The sequence below is a fragment of the Dromaius novaehollandiae genome, chromosome 9, assembly GCF_036370855.1.
Source record: "Dromaius novaehollandiae isolate bDroNov1 chromosome 9, bDroNov1.hap1, whole genome shotgun sequence".
Taxonomy (NCBI): Eukaryota; Metazoa; Chordata; class Aves; order Casuariiformes; family Dromaiidae; genus Dromaius; species Dromaius novaehollandiae.
In genome coordinates, this window is record NC_088106.1 from 19,310,144 (window position 1) to 19,331,446 (window position 21,303).

The window sequence follows — 21,303 nt, forward strand, 5'->3', positions numbered from 1 at the left end:
TCAACTGAGGTACAGCTCTGAATTTGTCCAGAAAGACGGGGATGTCCTTTGAAATGGGGGAGGGGGACAGACAGAGAGAGGGACAGAGAGGGAGACACTGCTTTCAATAATTAGGATGAAGAAGGTATTTTTAAAACTAATATTTTTTCAAAATAAAAAGGAGGCAACTTCTAATTTTTTACGTCCTGACTAGCTTCCTCTCACTTTGTCTACTCACACAAATAAACCAACATGTTCTTACTGTGCAGTGCCAGAATTCATATTACCAGTGAAAGTTGTAGAGCAAGTAAGATTCAGATACCTTTAATATCTGAATGTATCTTGCTTTATAAGAATAATTATTAGCTGAAAAACTACTATTTTATTTTCTTGGCTTATCACTTAAAGAGCTCTTAAAAAAAATCCAAGGAGTTTTGGAAAAATGCTGTCCTGGCACTCTAAAATTCAATTGTTCCCTACAGACTCCTGTTGCACACGTGATATCGAGAAGGCTGCATGTAAGAGAGTGGCACAGAATAAGACAGATCTTTCAGTGAGTTTTCCCTATGTACTTTTTCCACTGTGTTTATCTGCAAATAGAAATTCATTATTTCAGACTGAGGAGAGGAAGACTGCATCTGCTCATTTCATTCAGACTTTACTGAAAATGTCTAAACTTGAATATCTAAATATAGAACTTGAACTAAGTTTCTTTCAATTATTCAAATGATTGTTCAGCTAGAATTATAGCTGCTCAGCCTATTGCGTGCTATAGAATAGGAAAAAAAAAGTTGTTTGGCAACTGTAGATGGTAATGTATATAATAGTAGGTATCCAAATTTAGAAAATTGTTTTATATTAATTGATTATAAATTATATAAATTTCTGCAATAATTTCAGAGTAAAAATACAGTGTAATTCAGTAGGGATTTATTCTGGATTCTGATTTTATGTCAAAGAACACTCATACAAACTCCAAGTGTTCGACACCTATCTTCAAAATAGAGAAAACTTACACAATTGCCTAATAGCTGCTTTCTTTTCATACTCCTAATTCCAGTTCGAATGAATATAGAGATACATCTTTACCTTTGTAAGAACATTTTCATTTTCTAAGCATCTTTTTAAACACTGATTATTGCACTGACAGTGGTTTGGAAGAACGTACAATGCCTTTCATAGATTTTTTCATGAATCTTGCAAGAAGGGAGAGTTCTAGATATGACCTGGCTTTTGTTTTTTCCTTTCTTCTTTCCTTATACAGCTTTTTGAGATTTTTTTGTTGTTTTTTCCACAGTTTGCTTTCTCTGAAACACAGAATCCAACATTATTTTTACTAATAACAAAATTGTTATGGAAACGTTGATTTTATGATAATGCAAAGAACAGTTATGTAAGTGTGTATCTTGGCCAACTAATGCATGTACTGGGTTGTATTATTACACTTGTTTGCTCTGTCAATAGATAACATATATCAGAACATTCAAGTACTGTGTCAAATTAATTTATCTGCCAAAGAAAAGAATATAGAGTCATCTAAAAATGCAGGTAATGTTTGTCAGCATAGTTCTGTGCCAAAACTATTTCTTAAACTCTAGATCATCTATGCCTCTCTGTGCTGTTTTACCAGTAGGAATACGCTTAACAGTGCTATTAATGGCCAGTACTAGTAACACAGTTGTGGTTATAGCCAAGATCTCAGTAACAGGCAGATAGAGAGCCTGGGAAGACAGTGCAGGAAATAGGTACTGTAGTGGCTAGCACCTGTGACAACAGCAGCTGTAGTAGTTCTTAAGATTTTATCAAATCTGCCTGATGCAATTGCCAAAATGGAAAATAGACTTCAGTGTTAGTACCTGCAGTTTTTGCATGCAGAAATAAAAATCAAACCGAGCCAAAACAGGAGTTTTGGAAACATACTGTGTTCTCTATGCTGAAGAGCCCTGGAATAAATTGCATACTGCTTTTACACCAGGAAGATCTTACTGGAGGGGAGACTGGAATGAAGAAATCACAGAAATACATTGCTACCCAGAACAGAAAATGGAATTAAAAAACACACATTGCACATCCCTACCATTTTCCCTATACTGCAGCATATATACGTGATTATGATGTGACAATTATCGAAGTCCAGGTGAGAGTTCAAAGACAGAATTAAGAATAAATCAGATTCTTAAATGAATTGTGCATTACTCATATTCAGTGTAACAATCGGGCCTCACTACATCTAAGCATATAGAAGGGAATTCCTTAAAGAAGTTTTATGAAATATGTTAATGGCTTCTGGGAACCTCTCTCCTTTACTGACAAAGCTCAGTCTCACAAGAGACTGACTGTTGCTGAGCTGCTTAATATTTTCATTAACTCTATACACTCTTGAAATTTCTCCTTTCTTCATGCAACACGCAAGCTCATCCATCCCTCATTTTGAAGCAAAGTCTTAAAGCTAATTACACAAAAGCCCCAGGCTACTTTACCAAAAGATTAATTCTACGTTAGATTCTTGTTTGCTCGTTGTTTTACTTTCTGGAGTAGAGCTCAGTTATTATCATTCCCTGCTGACAGCATGGATTTTCAAGTTAGAAGCTTGTCTCATATTCCATTGATTAATTTAAACAACTTTAACTGTGAAGACAAAATCAGGCATGTTTTAACTGAGATTAGCTGTTTCAGAATGGAGCTCCATTCTGAACTGAAAACAGAAAACCCAAGTAACTTGTTTTGCTGTTATTTTGTCAGGGGAACCCATCCTCTCTTTTGCAATACAGGGGCCTCCTGTAAGTTTGGGTGGGGTAGTGCAGCCTGTCTCAGTGCCTTGCCCTCTCACAGCTGTATGGAAGCAGCCCAGCATGAGGAGACCCTATAAACGATCCTCCTGGTTGGCAAATCCCGCCATCCTGGGGTGACATGGGGAGAAGTTCAGCAAGGGCAACCTCAGAAAACACACCTCATGGAAACCCCCCTTGCTCACATGTTTAAATTAGACAAGGGTATTGCACAGGCCAAGTTTATGCTCTCCTCATCCACATTTGCAGACATTGTGTCCTGCAGGCCATACAGCTTACTCAGATTTGTTGTCTTTGACAGTTTTCTACTCTTAGATTTTGGCAAGGCAGTGCCAGAATATATACATGCAATTCAAGTCTGATCATTAAAAAACAGCCCTGTAAACATGACAGAATGGTGTGGTATGGAAGATCTGACAGGGATCTGAACCAACTACCCCTGAGGAAGCTAAATGAATTACATTGGCTGCTAAAGAAATCATCGTATATAATGTACGTTCAAAAAAAGTTTTTACAGACTGCCAGTACTGCTGTATTTTTTTTTTAAATTTGTACAGCTAGATGCTTTATTTAACATCTCATATATCCAGGACTTGGATTGCTTGTATTTCAAGATACCTCTACAATGAGTCAGGTAATCCATAACACATTTGGTCAGTGCCCTTTTATTTATTCTAGTGTACATCAGCAATATTAGGAGAAAAGGTGAGAGAGGGAAAGGTACAAGACTAAATAAAACTTGTGAGATAATCTGTAAGCTATCGCATCATCATCACATGGGCAACATGCTTGTGTGACCCTCTCAGCTTCCACTGGCACCCCAAGGTGCCACTCCATAAGTAAAGATGATTAAAATGACCAGACATTTGACAAAGCACTGTGCCTGCATGTGGCAACACTTAAGTACTTTTAAGTTACAGAAACTAGAGAGAAGAAACACTCCTTTCTCTTGGACTCTCTCTCTTGCATTGCTATGTAACACCCAGCACCTTGCCACCCCACAGAGGGCAAGAGGAGACCAAACTATATACTTACCCTGCTTTCCTAAAGTACTTCAAAGGTCTGTGTATGAAAGGTGCAACACATGTCAGGTCTGAGTGCCACTGTTGATTCTTACACAAGTTTTCCTCTTACTAATTTTACCTCTGCAGCCTCCTGGCTGTCTTTAGGAAATCTCCATTTCTCTATCACCTAGCAACAGCATCCCCATGTCCAGGAAAAGAGAAGGCTGAGCAGGGGGTGTTTAATCACAAGGAGCTCCCACCCCTACGCGTCTCAGCCTGCTACTGGAGTAACCCTTCAGTAGGCACGAGGAGCAAAACACTACATGAATACGAGTCTGACCAGCTTTGAAGCCTTCTGTCATTATACATATATCCCTCAAAAAACCACAACTTTTCTGTCTGTTCCCTGACACAGCTGAATTTGTCACTGAAACATCAATCTGGAATAGAGCTGGTGACAGCCTGCATTTTATGAGAAACCAAAGCCAAAATCTTCTGTACTGCTATTTTTGAAGAATCAGGTAAGATTTTTTTTTATTTTTTATTTTTTTACCTTTATAAGTCTCAAGTCTCACAGTAACTTTACTTGGGTTGTTCCATCACTCTTTCCATTTCTTTTCCTGTGCAGGAAAAATGACCAAAAATAGATGAAGGGGGGGGTGTGGAATTTCTAAAGCAAGCTAAATTGTCTGTTTGGATACAAAAAACCACCAACATACATAATGTTCATAAAATGGAAATTCTCATTTTTTTGTGAAACTTAACTAGATTTTATATACAACTGCTACAACATTTGCAATAATAATTACGCTGAAATAACCATGAACTTGAGCAGTGAAAATGTTTGGTCATTACAATTTTATGGTACATCATAATTAGATTAGATTGTGAAGTCTCTTTATATATGGATGAATTTTATTATTGTCATGAACTTCTAAATTCATGTAAAGAATATTTAAAAACAGCTCAGCAATGTTGTCTTTTTTTTTTTTTATACATATGCTTACAAAACCTATGTATTTTCTAAGGACGAAAACAAAACAAAACATAGAGCAGCCACTGGATCTTGTTAAACCGTATTCAGCTATGCTGTAGAGAACTTGATAAATCAAGTTTTGTTTCTGTACCTGGTTTAGGTACACAAAGTGACTTCCTAAACTTTTCTTTCTAAACTAAATAATTTAGCTAAATTACAGTCTACATTCCTCCCAGTTCTTGTAGGTCTACTCTAAAACTTCTTCAGCTTGTCAATAGCTGCTCTGTATTGCTGCATCCCAGGAACAGGCTAAGTATGCCTAGAGCACTCTCATCAGGGCTGAATACAGTAATATCGATGTAGTTTCCTTACACCTATTAAAGGACTCCTGTTTTACTTTAATATGCATAATCATGAAAACTTCAGTTCAATATACTTTTGTAAGTATTTATAAGTACCTGAAGGAAACTATATGCATTTCTCCATTCTCCTAGAAATCCAAATAAGGATCAACTGAAAGTTGATTCATACTGGCCTGATTTTTATTCTGTATGTATGCTTTTTTCAAAAAATATTGAATCAGTCCTTACCACATGTGAGTAAGTGTTGCAAATTTTGTACTTTAAAATACATAAACGAGCAGAAATGAAAGATAATGTCTTGTAAAATTTTCCATATATTTTTGCTTCTATTGACTATATATAGTCTATCAATGGACTGTATGAATACATAAACACACACACACATATTTATTTTATTTCTTCTCTCACCACTACAGTTATCTGCATGTAGAATGGGGGACGTAGAGATGTATGTATGAGAAATTAGCACACTAACTTTCAAAAAATTGAGAGTTCTAGGAAGAACTTCCTAGCTACAGAGGCATTATGTACCTATGGTTGTTAGCCTAGCCCAAAATATGATCAGCACAGAAGCTACCGATCTTTGGTGGTAACGCCCTTCCATGTCATGATTTAGAAAAAACTGAGAATAATGGAATGGTTAGAGAAGATGGCATATTAGTAGTGAGAAGATTAGATCACTCTGCTATAATGATCACAGAATCCTTAATAAAATATATACAGTGCCCATAGAGAAATTCCTCCTGTTCTTGCAATTTCATCTTTAACTTCCTCTGCTTTCTGAATCTCTGCATATGAGTGTATGACCAGATTGGGCCTTAATACAGCTTACCTCAGAATCAATCAAAATTAACTCCAGAACAGCTGGAAGATTTGCACTGTAACTCCTACTAAAGAACTCCCATGCTCAGTTTTCTGTACAAGGAAACAAAACATCTCAAGACATTGAAACATGTTTCTACAAAGTTATCTTATAAAAAAACCCATAGACACAGGACTGAGAACAGGTGAGATAAAAAGACCAAAAATATTGTGGGTGATCGTGCAAGATCCCTCAACTTAATTTTATGCTTTTTCCGTCAAATGGATTTATCTTGTTATACCCGACTACAGTATGTGAATCCCTATCTAATTCAGTCTTTGAATAATGATAAATAATCTAAAAAGCCAGACCTCACAGCAAATACACAGCCGATCAAGTTTGTTGCAAATTTATTTGTGAGTTATTCTCAAGCAATGTTACAAAACATTTTAATATCTTGATAAGAAAATAAAATTTAAATAAAAATACATTCAACAATACATCATCATAATACAAATTAAAACTAATGATAATTTACAATCCAAATAGACCTAATTACTGAATAATGTTTTCTTTCTAGACTAATCGAAATGAAGGCAACTTTTATTATTAATCATCCTACTTGTACCTAAATAAATTCTAGAACATCTACTGCCTTTTAAAAATTATTAAATGAGAAATTAAATCTGAATGGTCACAAATATCAAATGGCCTTTGTTTTTTCTAGATATTCCAGTACCAAAGCAAATAAAAAGTGCATATTTTTCAAAAAATTTTGCAATAGCATACAATTTAATTTTTCATAAATTTGACTTCGAAAACAACAGAAAATGGCTCCAAGGAACAGACCTTTTGCAACAGGGTTGGCCAATACACAAAACTTAACTTTGACACACAATAGCATTCAACTTTAATGGCAGCTTTTTAATGGCAATTCATCAGACACACCTGACTTTGGCAAAACACATTTCCTGGCATTAATAAAGTTCCCCCCCCCCCCCCAATTTCAACTGATGTCAAATAAAAGTCCCTTAGAATATAAATGTATATAAAAAAGGCAAAAACAGTGGCACGTGATTAAGTGATTGTGACACTGCAGATACTGGTTCAGAATTCCAGATATTCTCTAATAATTGTTCTAGTATTAAAACAAATATTCATTTTTCAATAGTTACATTCATTTCAAAAGATATTTCAATCTTGTCTTGCCAATTGGGCTGTATTTCTGTAGAAAGCCTCCCTACAACAGTATTGCAAATGTAGAGTGTACATTAGAGTTTTCAAGTATTGTGAATTTCTACTCTTTCTATTGGTAAATTACATTCCTAATTATTTTGGGCAAATCATGATTGTAAAAAAAACAAAAGACCCCACAGTAAATGCTCCAAAAATAGAAGTACCACACATAGACAGTTATTATTAAAAAAAAAATCCAAGGAGTACCATTGCATTTAATACTGCTGAAGCAAAGTTGCCACAGTAATACCTTTGCTTCTTCCTGGTTCTATACATATATATTCTTTCAACATAACAACCTTAATTCTCAGATGAAGTGAGCAAAAAAATTAATCTTCCAAAAGTCAAGAATGCCAGTTTAAAATTGTGTTAACTGGCAAATAAGAATCTATACAACTAAAGACACAAAAATATCACTTAAGCATTGACAAAACAACATTGATCATTCAACTGATCATAACAAGCAGATACTACAAAGTATCTAAAAATAATCTGGGATAGTCCAGATATCTAAAGTGCTTTGAGTGATTATACTAGAGATGCATTATTTAGTAGATTTGTAGTCAAAAGATAAACTGGGCATAATTATTACTTTTTATTAAAAAAGAAAATCATATGTGGGATCAGGTAAATTGATCAGTACTTTCTCAACCACAATCTGTTCACACTTGAATTTTTCTGTCTGTAGGCAAACTTTTTTGGAGGGATGTTGCTACCCTGCATTTCTTATTAAAATAAAGAAAAAAATCTGTACCTTAAAAAAATCCTAAAGAAAACAGATAGTGGTCTAATGTCACTCCATGTATTACTCACCCCAAATGTAAACACAAGGCACAATATACGTTCCCTGATTTCTTCTTCTTTAGTACTTTAAAAAAAACCCAAAAAACTAACACTGGTATCTGCTGTCCAGATTGTATGCAACATACTGCATGATTTTGTAAGACTCCAGGATTAAGTCAAATCAAGTCCTGACAAAACCTAATGTGAGAAAAAAGTCAAATGAATTGAATATGAAGCTTCAGATTTTTTCCATGTCAAAGTATCTCAGGATTTCGATTTCAAGATCCATATCAGCAGGGCAGGCATTCATGGTAAACTGATGCAAGTTTGCAGTATATATACTCAGAGATGTAATCCAATCAACAACTGCTGTATTGATTTTCTTCCATTAAAAAGCTTATTTGTTAGACAGCAATGGCAGAAAAACATTTAGATTTATTCACATCTGTTACTTCAAGAACCTGGAATTTCAAGTTCTTCAGCAAAATGGGAATAAACTTTAAGACCAGATTTCCGACCAGAAAGTTTTCTATTAAATATTAAATAGATTGTCAACACAACTAGCATTTATGTTCATTCTTAAATACTTTGTAAAAGTGTAGGTAATGAATAAAAAACAAAACAAAACAAAAAACTAAAGACAACCCAGGAACATTTCCAGTTTCTTCTTCATCCACATAAGCCACAGTTTGTTTTGGTTAGGAAACTTTTCCAACAATTGGATTTTCTCTGGAAAAAATAAAGTATCACATGTAGATATTTTTAGGGTAGTATATGCTTTCCAATTCTCATCATGTAATTTGAACTTATAAGGCAAACATATTCTTTGCACAATTTCTACCACTACTTGTGGAATTTCATGGTTTGCTGAAAACCTCACGTGCTTTTATGTGAAACTTCTAAATCAAATGTCAATTTTTCTATAACATTCAGGTCAAATATTAAAACTAGGCAAACCAAATAGATGTCAGAGCATTCTTTCTTCTGGTAAATCAAGTCTTCCTGATGCCAAGAAGAAAGCAGAAACCTGACTAGTGTTGTTCTATAGATATTAGCTGAGATCAAAGAGAAATGAAAGAATCAGCTCTGGAGCAGCTGCGTACTCCAAAGAATGGATTTTTTGAACTTCACCAAAAATAGTCCTTACCATTTAATATAGCAAGTGAATTAAAAAACAATACAAGTACTGCATGAAAGATATGTATGCAGTATAATTTACAGTTTTATATAACTTGGTATCTTAATTCTTTCTTAACTTTTACATTTTAAGGCAGACAGTTGGAGTGACACCTGAAGCTCATGCAAAATTTAAGTTGTAAGCAAACAGATCCATTGCACCTGCTGATGGGAATCCCAACGCAAACACAGACAAATCCCATGCCAGAACAACTTTTTGTATTATCTAATGACCTGTAAAAAGTTTCATTACAAATACAGCAAATCAATGAGCCTTACCTTCCTCTTGTCTCTGTGTTGTCAAGATCTAACTTTAGATTAAATCATCATTACCTCAACAAGCCTGATCTCATACTGTGACTTTTCTGCACGTATTCACATATGTCAAAATTATGTAAGATACTTACTCACTGCCATATTTAGCACTAGATGATCTCTTCTTTCGATATTTTTCATGGGAGTCATTCAGCTTTTCTACTATATCTATTATTTGTTTAAGTGTATGAAAGGTTGCTACGGAGTCTTCAATTGTGAAGTTAGAATAGTCATCTGGTTCTTTCTGTGGACCTTGATAGACTGCTATACTTCCGCAAGCCTCTACAAAAATTACCACAAATATCAGATTAGAATTTTGACTTTTAATAAATAGACCTCTTATAATGTAAGTGGAGATTCTGAAATATGAAAGTTACTCTAGCTTATACATAAAGCAGATTAAGACAAAAACAGGAAAGAGCATCGGCTATGTATGTACTGTACAACTATGTATGTAATGTACTAACATTTTTGTGGCTTAATTCTCAACTGGTTGTGTATTTATCTTTAGCATCTAGACCTGTTCATGTTACCAGAAGACCAACATTTTCTCAGAACTCAAACATGCTGTATATAATTCTTTCCCTAGGCAGGAAAAGGAGAAAGGAGAGCAAAGATAGAGGAGCAACTGGCTGTATTTGCAGGTATCCTCTTATTCAGACTACTGCTAAGATTTTCTGTTTGCAAATTCATTTAGAACAAGGTGCATACCCAATGCCTACTGAAGGCTCTTTGATACCAGAGCACTAAGGACTCAAAAAATATACTCTATGTAGTCTCTATTATATTCAGGTAGAATGTTAAGACATCAAATTGATATCATGGGGCTAAGGAATTACAGCTGATTAGTACCAATATAGTTCTACTAAATTACTATTTACATACCTTCCAGCTTCTGAAGTTTAGATATGTTGATGGTGAAAAGTGAGTAAATTCTCTCTGTCTCTCTATCTCCATCAATCTCAATTTGAGTATCAGCAGGAACACCTCTAATTAAAAGGAAAAAAAAAAAAAAGACATGAATAGTCAATATAACTCATTCTCTAAAAGGTTTGAAAGCAAATAAAAACTGATTGTTTCAATACACTTAGCCTTTTATAATGTCCACTCACAGAAAACTTCACAGTTGCTACACAAAATTTAGCATTTATTGTAAGTTTTTTACAGAAACAAGAATATAAAGTTTTGAGGGGAGTAAGTCTAAAGCAGTACTAAAAATAGTCTTTTTACAATAGAATATTATTCAGTACTTCAAGAGCAAGAACATTCCAAATGCCAAAGAAAGATTAAGTGTTACTAACTCAAAACTAAATGATGCTTTTAAAATTTGCTATACTTGGAAATTGACCAGAAGAGAAGGGCAAGTTCTATTTCTATCAGAATGCTTGAAGGAACAGAAAGATGAAAACAACAAAAAGTTATTTAGGAATGGCAATCTTTTGAACTGATGAGAAACCCAATATATGAATGAACTGAGTAACCTTGAAGAATTATAATACATTTTGCAGAAAGTTTACTTATATCATTTAATCTGAGCTATACTCTACAAGAACTGAATGCCACCTTTAATCTGTAATTTATGCAAACTAATTAAGGACATAAACTGAATTAAGGACAAATTTATTTTAAAAAACAATTATTTTTTTTCTTTTTTCTTTAAGAAATTAGCAGCTTAAGGAGAGGCATTAACACATTACAAGATGTTTTGCTTTTTTGGTAACATACCTACAAAACAAAAACAAAATCACACAACCCAAAACCCCAAAAGAAACAAAAAGCCAAACAAAATAACTCCCCAAATGATCTGTCTGAATCTACATCCAAGACTGTCTTGTTTTCTTAGTATAGTGTGTTTAAAAACAGTCAGATTAAAATGAAAAAACAGTTTGTGTAAAACAAAACAGAGTCATTAGTGAAAGTGACAGACTTTCAGGCTAAGCCCTATGCTGCAAGCTATTTCAATAACCTCATATAAAAGACCTAGGTGTGTCACATTTCTGCATTAAACTTGGCATCCGAATAAACTTTAGAAAACTCATCTCTGTTCCTAAGCGCACTAGAAGCAACAGCCCTCAAAGAAGAATTGTCACGGGTCAAGGTTTGCCACAGAGTAGCTACCCCAGATCAAATGCCTTCCTCACACCATGCTCTGTGCTCATTAGGCACATTAGGAGCCAAAAGGACAGACAAGGAAGATGCTAGTTTCAAAGCTGCCTTGGGCTGCCACTGGTGCAATGCAGACTCACAGCCAGGATGCAACTTAGAAGAGTCAATTACTGATAGTTCAGAACACAGATGACAAGAGAGGCACTGCACCAAAACCCTTTTATTTTATCAAGTTTCTACTCTGAGAAGAAATACCACAACGTGGTATAAAACCAGACTGAAATGTTACGGTCTCTCCCAGAGCACTCAGAGGGGGGAACATATGCACTGCTGAGATTTCTATCAAGTACTGACATGGTAGTAGCACACAAGGTAATCCAAGTATCTACAGCAGAATCAGCTATAAAATAGATTATTCAGCATAAAAATAAAGAGATCAACCATTCAATATTTCTGATTTACATGCTGAATTGACTACCTTTAATATTTCATATGATGACTAACGAAGTACTAGATGTATTAAAAACCAGTACTCCAAGCCTTACTTAATAAGATGCATTTTTAGTAGCAAAGCCTGCTAGAACAGCGAAATCCTTGCCTTCAGATTCTCAAGTTCTATAGTGAATCAACAGATTTCCTCCTACAAAACACACACATTTTTAATTCAGAAGTAACTTACGCAGTGCAACGAGCACAGCCGACTATGTTCTCTACAGTAGCCTTGCAGCAAAGCCAGTTCCCATTCAGAAAAGCAGAAGGATGGTAAAAACTAAGTCTCTTCTGGTTGCATCTCGTTACCCGGCAGAGAGCTTCTATCCACTCACTAGCTTCCACACAGTTATTTGCTTGGATATAGAGTGGCTTCTCTCCATGTAGTACTTGAAACATCTGTAGATGGAAAAGCAACATTATTCTGCCCAGTGAAAGAGTCCAGTTACTGAGCAATTTTGAATATCTTAAAATTGATCCGAGATCTCTGGCAATTCATCAGAGCCAAATTAAGACAAAAAGTGAGACAAGGGAGAAAGACTTTTCCTTTCCTGCCAACAGCTCTCTCCAGTTATACTACACAGCCCTGTTCGGGAAAAAAGACAGCTCCCTGTGCTCTGCCTACACCATTTCCTCATTCAAAAAAGAATGCTTAAAGAATCAGGACATCATGTATTTTCTGTCATCTTCATTCACATAGCTAAAGGTGACATGCCTTTGTGCCTCACATCCTAAGAGTAAAAGATTGCCAAAAGCCTCTCCTTTAGCCATCCTCAGCCTAAGTAACAGCTGTACTTTTATCACTGCCTAAGAATTTTGAATTAAAATAATGGCAGAAATACTCATGTTTTACAGGTCCAGAATGAGGCTTTGAGGAAGAGAATTGTCTCTAAACTGATGAAAGGTATTCCTCATCAAAAGGAATAAATGTAAGTTTGGTAGTATTACATTTCTAATATAACATAGTATAATACATACTAATAATAGCTTGCGTAAAAGTGATTTGTGATAAGGTCACAATAGTTTTAACCTTCATTCTACAAATTTGAAAAGTGAGGCACAAGTCAAAATCAGAGACAAGACAGGGCAAAGACCCAAATCTCCAGATTTTAAGTGCTATGTTCAGAGTACCAGCTAAGACTGCATATAGCTGTTTTTTTTCCCTGATCCATCAAAGATTTTTTTGCTGAAATGTTTAGTAAGAGGGTTTAAGTAAACCTACAGCTGCAAACTAAGCTAATAAAAGTTCTCTATTTGAAGAACATGTCAAGAATTTCAAGTAACTTAACTCACATTTTTCTTGTTGAAGGAGCTCTCATCAAGCTTCTCCACTGCAAGGATGTTTTTGATTGGAATAGTGAAAATTGGTTCTTTATCTGCAAAAAATCATAAATGGATAGTGAGTGAAACAAGAGGCTGTATTTTTTTTTAAAATAAACTCAGGACACTTATATGATAAGTTCTCAAAACGTGCTTTTTAATTGTTGAGAAAAGGTACATCAATAAGACTATAATGATGAGAGAATGGAAGAACTCACTCAGCAAGGCACACTTTTTCAATTAAAAGACCCACAAAAAAAAGAAATTAAGCTTAGCATGTTTTCTTCTTCTAAATAAAATAAAACACAAGATTAATTTTTTCCCCTAAATTATATCTCCCATTAATTTAGAAAACAGAAGTAAAAGCAAGACTGAAATGCCAAATTCATGCCTAACCTTATAGTTTATCATTACCATCCGAGAAGAGAGTGGCTGTCGAAAGACTATCCTGGAGAATCAAAACTGTAGTACAACCAATACCAAAACACTTTCCAGTGATCCAGATGTAGGACCCAAAGGAACCACATCGAGACTACACCAGATTATTGCAGGAAACATGAGTAAAATGCCTGTTCATGTAATGCAGGCATCAACAAAAACCTGCTTGTTACCCAATACTGACAGCCATCATGTATGACAGTCTACAGGTCTATCTTGTGTGCTTGGTATTAAAGAATATGAATCAACTTTGGCAGTTCTGGAATCAGCCAGAGGCAAAATTTCTTTCTTCTATTTTTAAAAATAGTAACTTTGATTTCTCTGTAAATGTAGACACTGCAGTACATGACTTCCTTCTGGATTTGCTGTATCAGCATCTTGAATAAACTGTAAAGTAAAGTAAGCATCAAAGAGATGAAGAACCTGACTGTTCTGTACATATTTCTGTATTTCACAGGTACATGAACAATTTAGTATTAAAGAAATTATGAAAGTCTCATTTATTTTCAAGGAAAATTTTAACTGTAAATACACACACACACACAAAGTAACGTCTATAAAACAGAAATGAATAGAAAGCGTCTGATGAAATATGGTTTTGCTGAAAGCACTGATTCAGTTGAATGCTGATTCAGTCAAAACCAAACATTCTATGAAATAACTTTCAGCTAACTTCCACCAAAGTAGATAACAGTTTTCCTGAGAAACCCCTCTCTTTATCTGCCAGCTCACTACGCAACCTATTCAGGCTTTCAAAAATCAATAGTAACTCCAACACATCCAGCATCAGCATTTAATAAATTCCTTGCTGCAGGAGGAAGAAAAATGTGTTCTCTAGTTTGTGCCACTGAACTGGCAGTTCCAAGAACCCTGGTTTCATGTAAGGCTCTCCGGGCTGCCAGTTTTCCCAGCCTGGAAGTTCTCAAAAACTCTGCTAAGAAGCTAAGAGACTCACTCCCACAGTTTGGACCTTTGAAGGACTGAGGTCTTGGATCTCTCTGAGAATCAGTCTTAGCTGCATAGACTAAATTCCAGCTACTCTGCTGTAGAAGCCTTCTGCGAGATAAGTAGGACTACGATACAGATCAGCAGCATCTGGAGAACAGGGCAGAGGTAACTAACACTGTATACTTCAGGAAAAGGAAAAAAAGAATTAAAAAAGCCCAAATCAGATGCAAATACTTAAAAACATTGAGAATTCTTCCAACTGTAACAGCTAAGTAAGAAAAATTATTATGTTTTGTTATTGTACAGTAAGCAGTCACAAAACATGAAGTCACTGAAGAGACATGCCACAAACACATTTTTGCAATAGAATTAAATAGAAGTGTCCTGTAAAATAAACATAATTTACCTTGTTGTTTGTGGTAGGTAAATTCTCTACTTGTTAGACAGAACCACCGTTTCTTGAAATTCTTTTTACCAATCCGAGTCCTTCCCTGAGCTCTTTTGTACATTTCTCTTTAAAGACAGAATCAGATGAAAATGCTGCCATTAATCTTTGAAAGAGCTTTCAAAATCACTTATCTAAGATAACACATTATTGTTTGTCATGCAGTCATATAAAAATTCTATTAATCAGTTATTCAAAACAGGTCCTCACGATTACCTCCCATATGGTGATCCATGTACAGGGCTCCATTAAAAGGTTAAAAGGAGTTTAACAAACATGCAATCCAGACACTGTTTGTAGCAGTGAATTTGGGAAGAGTTCTTGCTTATTCAGATCCAGAACTACACATTTTCCCAGAAGGCAGTAAGGTGTATACAGCTACAATATTCTCCCTCTCTTTCCTGCCACTTTCTACATGTGAGTGTAGTTGCCCTTATCTGGATCAGGAACTGAATACAAAAGAAATGTTGCTGAAGAAGACTCAATAGCAAAAGTAGACACAAATTGTGTTTAGTACTGTTTAAAGCATACTCACTGGAAACTATTGTTTGGAGCAAGTGCCATCAGTTTCTGATACAGATTAGCTTCCAAATTGATAAATTTAAATGCTGACCTACTGCCACTGTTTCCTCCTTCATTTCTACTTAGTATTTTACTAAGGGGTACATTTGTTATTGTTTTAAATTCAGATCCTTGTTTCATAGAGGAATCTTTAATTGCTATGAATCTCTTCTCAAGCGAGCACAACTCTTCCCCCCCCCCCCCCCGCAACATTGTTTGAATTTACCAGGTATTCTTGACCAATATCAAAAAAGACAGTTTGTTCATTTCTTAGAAGCAGCCATTTTTGCCACAGTTTTTATAAAAGCACTCTATCATTTTCCATTAAATATTCCAATTATAGGATATTTTTCCCCAATGATAAAGGCAGAACATTTTGCCCAACTAGGCTTAAACATCACACAAAGCAATTCTAAATTAAATAAATTTTATGTTATCTTAAAATACATTTTAACAGTTCTGAGTAAACAATCAGAGCACACACTGAATTATAGCAGAAATGCGGACAGACTTGAAAAAGTTTTAAACTATCTTTAAATTTTTTCTAAAATATTTAGAAGATGAATTATGAAAGTTCCCAGCAAAAGCTGCAAACTCTGCAAACTAATGAAGAATTATCACAAATAAGTAATATCATAATTATTATAGTAGAAATCAAACATTTATATTTTAGTGTACAACAATTTAATGTTGACATAAATGAAAAACAGACAAGTCAATTCTGTTTCTCATGGTACAGATTTAAGATGTATTTACCCTTCTTTTAGATGTACTGGCTCACTCAGACCACTGGGCTCTTTACTTTCAGTAGAGGAAACATCATCTAGGAACTTAAAAGAAAAATACAAACGGAATATATAATATTTTGAAAAACAGAACAAACTAAACCTACTCTGAAAATGCATACGTAGAGTTTCTCCCAGTACAGAACAGCTCTTCTGGATAACAGATGAAACAAAAAATATATTGCAGGGACTTGAAACAAGGTATGAAGGGATGTCTATAAATCACAGAAGATTTCTGTAACTAGTTCCTAAACGGCAGATCTAATAAAGCCTGTTCCAAGTGATTTATATTTAATACACAAATGGTTTTTCTGAACTAAATGAACTAAGTCCACAACGTAAGTCCTATGTGCATTCTATTGCATTGATGGTATTTTTTACACCTGGAATGAACCACAAAAACATTTTTGCATTTCTAGTAGAAAACTGAACAATGACACCACACTTTTAATTACTGAGATTGCCCTGTATTCAAATGCACCAACCATACAAAAAAATTTGTAAGTAGAAAGGTACCTTTTTAACAGATTCAGTAAACTTTTCTTCTTGAAATGTTTTGAAAAACTCACACATAAACGTCTCCTTGAAACTTGACTGAAAAAAAAGGTACACAGACATAAATAAACTTTTCAAGAATGTAGTCTATGAAATAAGACAGAACATTAGTGGCCTTACAAGTTTGCTTTTGGTCAAACTTCCCCAGCTCCCCAAAGTCTGGATGGCTTTTGATATAAGAGTTAATGTTCTAGAAGTCTGTGCATCCTAGAATAAAAAAAAAGATTAAGATGTTACATTACATTTTTAGATAACTTCAGATAATACTTTGATTTAAAAATGAAAATTTCACAAAAATGATTATACTACAAAACATAGTAAGGTCTAACACACGTATTCATTTCTTTTCTTCTTCTCCCTATGGGAAAAAGGGCATGTGCAGCAGTGTCCTATGGTATTTCCTATGCTTTGTGATTATATGTGTATATTAGAGATTACTGGACAGTGTTTTATTTTTAAAATTTTATTCATTATCTCTATAATTCAATATTAGTGAACGGAAAAATATTTTTCCCTATAAAACACCTCATCAGCCCCCTCAAATTATTACTGCATATCTAATGCTTCTGAAACATTCAAAACTGTTCTACTAAAGATAATGAACTGCTGCTGATGAATGGTGGAAATTTTCATAATACAAACCACACTTAAAAGTTTGTCTTTAAAGTTTTGCCTAATTTGTTTACTACTATCCTTCTTGTGTTTTAACACAGGATTATAAACAGCCACAGAGAGACCTTGCTGATCCCTTTAAGATGTTCAGTATTCAAGTGATGATAATCTTCCTTTACTATAACAAACTGCATAATGTCAGAGTAATTAGATTTTTCTTTTGAAAATGCTACACATAAGTAGATAAAGTAAGCAAATAAAAATAACCTCAGGATGGGAAGGTTTCATACATATTCCCCTATTTTATGTGAAAATACAGTACTTCTTATCTTCTTATTTTTAGCCTTAGACATACCTAAATAGAAAACTTCAATCTGATTTTGTATACACATAATTGGCCGGTGTCCATTATTACAACTATAATAGGATTATTAGATTACTAACTTTGTTACTGTATATTGAAAATTTGCCAAGACAGTACAACTTGTGAAGTCCAGAACAAACGTACAGACCAGTTATTTAGTAACTCCACAACCTCCATTTAACACACAAAGGAAAGGATGCTTAAAGGTAAAAGTGACATCTGGATATTTAACAGCCATGGTGGAAGGAATCAATGCAGTTTAGGCATATGCCTTGAAAAGCCCTCAGTCATGCTGCCATTCTAATGAAGTGCCTCCCCTGCAAGCTTATCCTTTTTAATAGCAATAGCTCTCCTACATCATTTGAACAGCAGAAGTCTTAGCTCCTTTGGTGGAGTATAAAACAGAAAAGTCAACCTACAGACATTTAGTAATCTTATTTTATTTCTCAATTACAGAGCCAGTGAAAGTAACTTATGCCTTCCCAGACACACAGATCTGAAAATTATGAATAAAACAGAACAATACTTTACAAAACTTACTGGATGGTGAGGTCGTAAATGAAAAGTATGAGGTGAGACTACGGCTACAGCAAAGAAACGAAGAAACACAAAGCTGCTCACTGCAGAATACTGTACATGAGGGTCATCTGCAGAGAAAAACCATGAAATGTAACATGCACTAAACTTAAAGAAACAACGAAGACAGTCAACATAAAAATCTTTAAGAAGATAACATCAGAGAAGATATTTATACTATAAAGTAGAATAGAGAAATCAATGAAGTGCATGAAATGAGAAAGGTGACCATGGTAAGAAATGTTCTGTTTATAATGGAGAGCTTATGTCTCTTTAAAAAGAAGCTCTGCTTTCACAGAACTGGCTCATCAGCTCCACTACTAGTAACAGTGTGATTGTCACAAGCACTTATATACACAGTGCTGATCACATGGGGCTCTAAGCATTTTGAACTGAAAGAAAAAATACAGTAGTAGCTGGCTTTACACATTAAGGCTATCAGGCTATTCACCCTTAAGGTTAGTTATTGATAAATAGAAATACATTAAAGCTATACAACAAATGCAGTCAACACATCCGAACAACTTTAACCCCAACCCTGAGCTGCATCATAAAATCATGGTGTTACGTAATTTTGATGCTGTAACTGAACATTTCCTCATCTAACATTTATTTTGGGTATTATACACCTTTATACATGGCAATAGAGTTGGACCACATTCTTACTCTAATGACCACTTCAATCTGTTCTGTCTGAGAAGTCAGCTATTCTGAAAGGAATGTCTTAACTGGAAGAACTTATGGCCTCAGTCCCAGTGACAAACATGAATCGGAGGAAGGCCCCAGAAAGTCATCCATAAGCCTATTACATAACATTTTAGGTTTTAGCTGACTTTTAAGTATCTGTGTATTTCAGACACACCCCATTATTTGAAATGTAACCAGTATCAGACCACTTTTTCCAGAATGATTTTAATATAGAAATAAAGTCCCCCTGACAAAGCTTGAGCTTTAAGTCTCCAGTTAGAGCTCTACTACTCACGTCATGAATGCGCTAGTCATAGTGACGAGGTGTAGTTCATATAGTTAGATGAAAATACCAAATTTATTTCCATTTTTATTATCTTTCTTATTTAGAAGCAGTAAACAGCTTCCAGGTCTTCCAAATTTTAAGCATCTTTTAACTAAATCACATCCCCCATTGCCTCCGCTTTTCTTCTGGTATCTCATCTTTTTGCTTGGTTTCTTGTTTGCTAGCATCTTGCAGCACTTCTGACCTGCTGCTTCTTTGTATCCAAAAATAATTCTTGCCGATTGACCACAATGCTTTAGTGTAACACACAGACAGATAGAAAAATCAAATGCCTGATTGCCAAGTTAAAAAGTTCAAGGCAGAGTCTCTGATAAACCAATAATTTTAACAATCTCTATAAGGTAACTATAAGCATTAAGTAGTTCATTCTCAACACCATTTTCAAAAGTAAGAGCACACTTACTTGGAAACCTTTTGGCAGCCAGATGCCTCAAAGAATAAAAAACATCACACATTAGGGTAGGACAACTTATACTTGACCGCACAATTTCACGGAATACTTTGTCTACATAATAGCGTAGATTTTCCTGTAATTATAGGAAAAGATATTTTTTCAGAGTGTTAACATTTGCATTGCGATCCCTTTTCCTGAACACAAACATAACACTACAATACCGCTTTATAAAATATTCCCTGAATATCTGAACATGTATTAAAATACAATACATATTTAAAAAGCCTCATATAATCTATATGGGTTTACTGGTGTTAAAAGGTAATTTGATGATATTTGCTTAATTTTAAATAGAAGGCATCTTGAAAGTACACTAGCAATTTCTGACAAAATATCGCCCTCTATTAAAATAGATTTTTGTAATTTGACAACATGCTACAATGAAGGAGAACTTCCCATGCATCCCTAATGAGTGTTATTTAATTTGTTGCAGCTACTATTGCTTTTAATGTCATCCTCCAGCAAGAGGCAAGTGTCAAGTGAATCTTCAGTAAAAAGTGTTAAAGCAGTGCTAATTAGCTACTTTATCACCTGGATGCAGAGTATGGAACACCAGGCAACACAACACACAACAAATTGGTAAGGAAGACTGTCGTCCTCTGCTCAGTTCCTCCTCCCTGGCCCATTAGCAACTTAATTTTCCATTGCTATTTTCATATACAGGGATATGAAAATTCATCTTTGTTCTTTGTTTGCAGAGTCATTATGGAATGACACTGCTGACATAAATGGATCAAGTTACTCATCTCCTGTTACACAGAGCTGCGTTTAAAAGTGTCTTTGTACCAAATTTTTAGAAAATTTAAATTATGGAAAATAAATAGGAAACTCACCATATGAACTTCTACATTATCACCTTCTTTTAGTTTGATGGGATCTATTTCACAGGGTTTTAGAGACTCGCATATCTGAAACAAAACGAAAATTAAAAGTTCCTTTTTTAAATTCTTTTTTTGACAGAATGCATGGAAATACACCTATTTAATATTAGATTCTGTCCTAGACCTAGGGAGAAAAACCATAAATAGAGTCTGAACAATCTGTAACAACACGCAGTAATCATTCTCACTCTTCTGTGTGTGCACCTTTGCACATAGATCAATTACACAAGCATTATGTGGGAAAATCTGGCAATGTGTTAGAGGGTGGAGCAACTGTCATTGACTATTTATTTTTAAGTATATGGAACACAAAT

The 21,303-nt window shown here is 34.8% G+C and overlaps 1 protein-coding gene across 1 annotated transcript in view; it reads right to left on the bottom strand.

The window, feature by feature from the left end:
• Window positions 1–6,305: 6,305 nt before the first annotated feature.
• RASA2 (RAS p21 protein activator 2) overlaps window positions 6,306–21,303 on the bottom strand; it is a 53,273-nt gene continuing 38,275 nt past the window's right edge. Inside the window, exons 13-24 of the mRNA XM_026101676.2 lie at window positions 20,942–21,016; window positions 20,058–20,181; window positions 18,586–18,692; window positions 17,190–17,276; window positions 17,031–17,108; window positions 16,486–16,559; window positions 15,130–15,236; window positions 13,311–13,393; window positions 12,208–12,416; window positions 10,308–10,411; window positions 9,515–9,704; window positions 6,306–8,660 (exon numbers count right to left, since the gene is read on the bottom strand). Of these exons, the coding sequence (XP_025957461.1) occupies window positions 8,630–8,660; window positions 9,515–9,704; window positions 10,308–10,411; window positions 12,208–12,416; window positions 13,311–13,393; window positions 15,130–15,236; window positions 16,486–16,559; window positions 17,031–17,108; window positions 17,190–17,276; window positions 18,586–18,692; window positions 20,058–20,181; window positions 20,942–21,016 (1,269 nt within the window). The 3' untranslated portion in view covers window positions 6,306–8,629. The remainder of the gene's footprint in view (window positions 8,661–9,514; window positions 9,705–10,307; window positions 10,412–12,207; window positions 12,417–13,310; window positions 13,394–15,129; window positions 15,237–16,485; window positions 16,560–17,030; window positions 17,109–17,189; window positions 17,277–18,585; window positions 18,693–20,057; window positions 20,182–20,941; window positions 21,017–21,303) is intronic.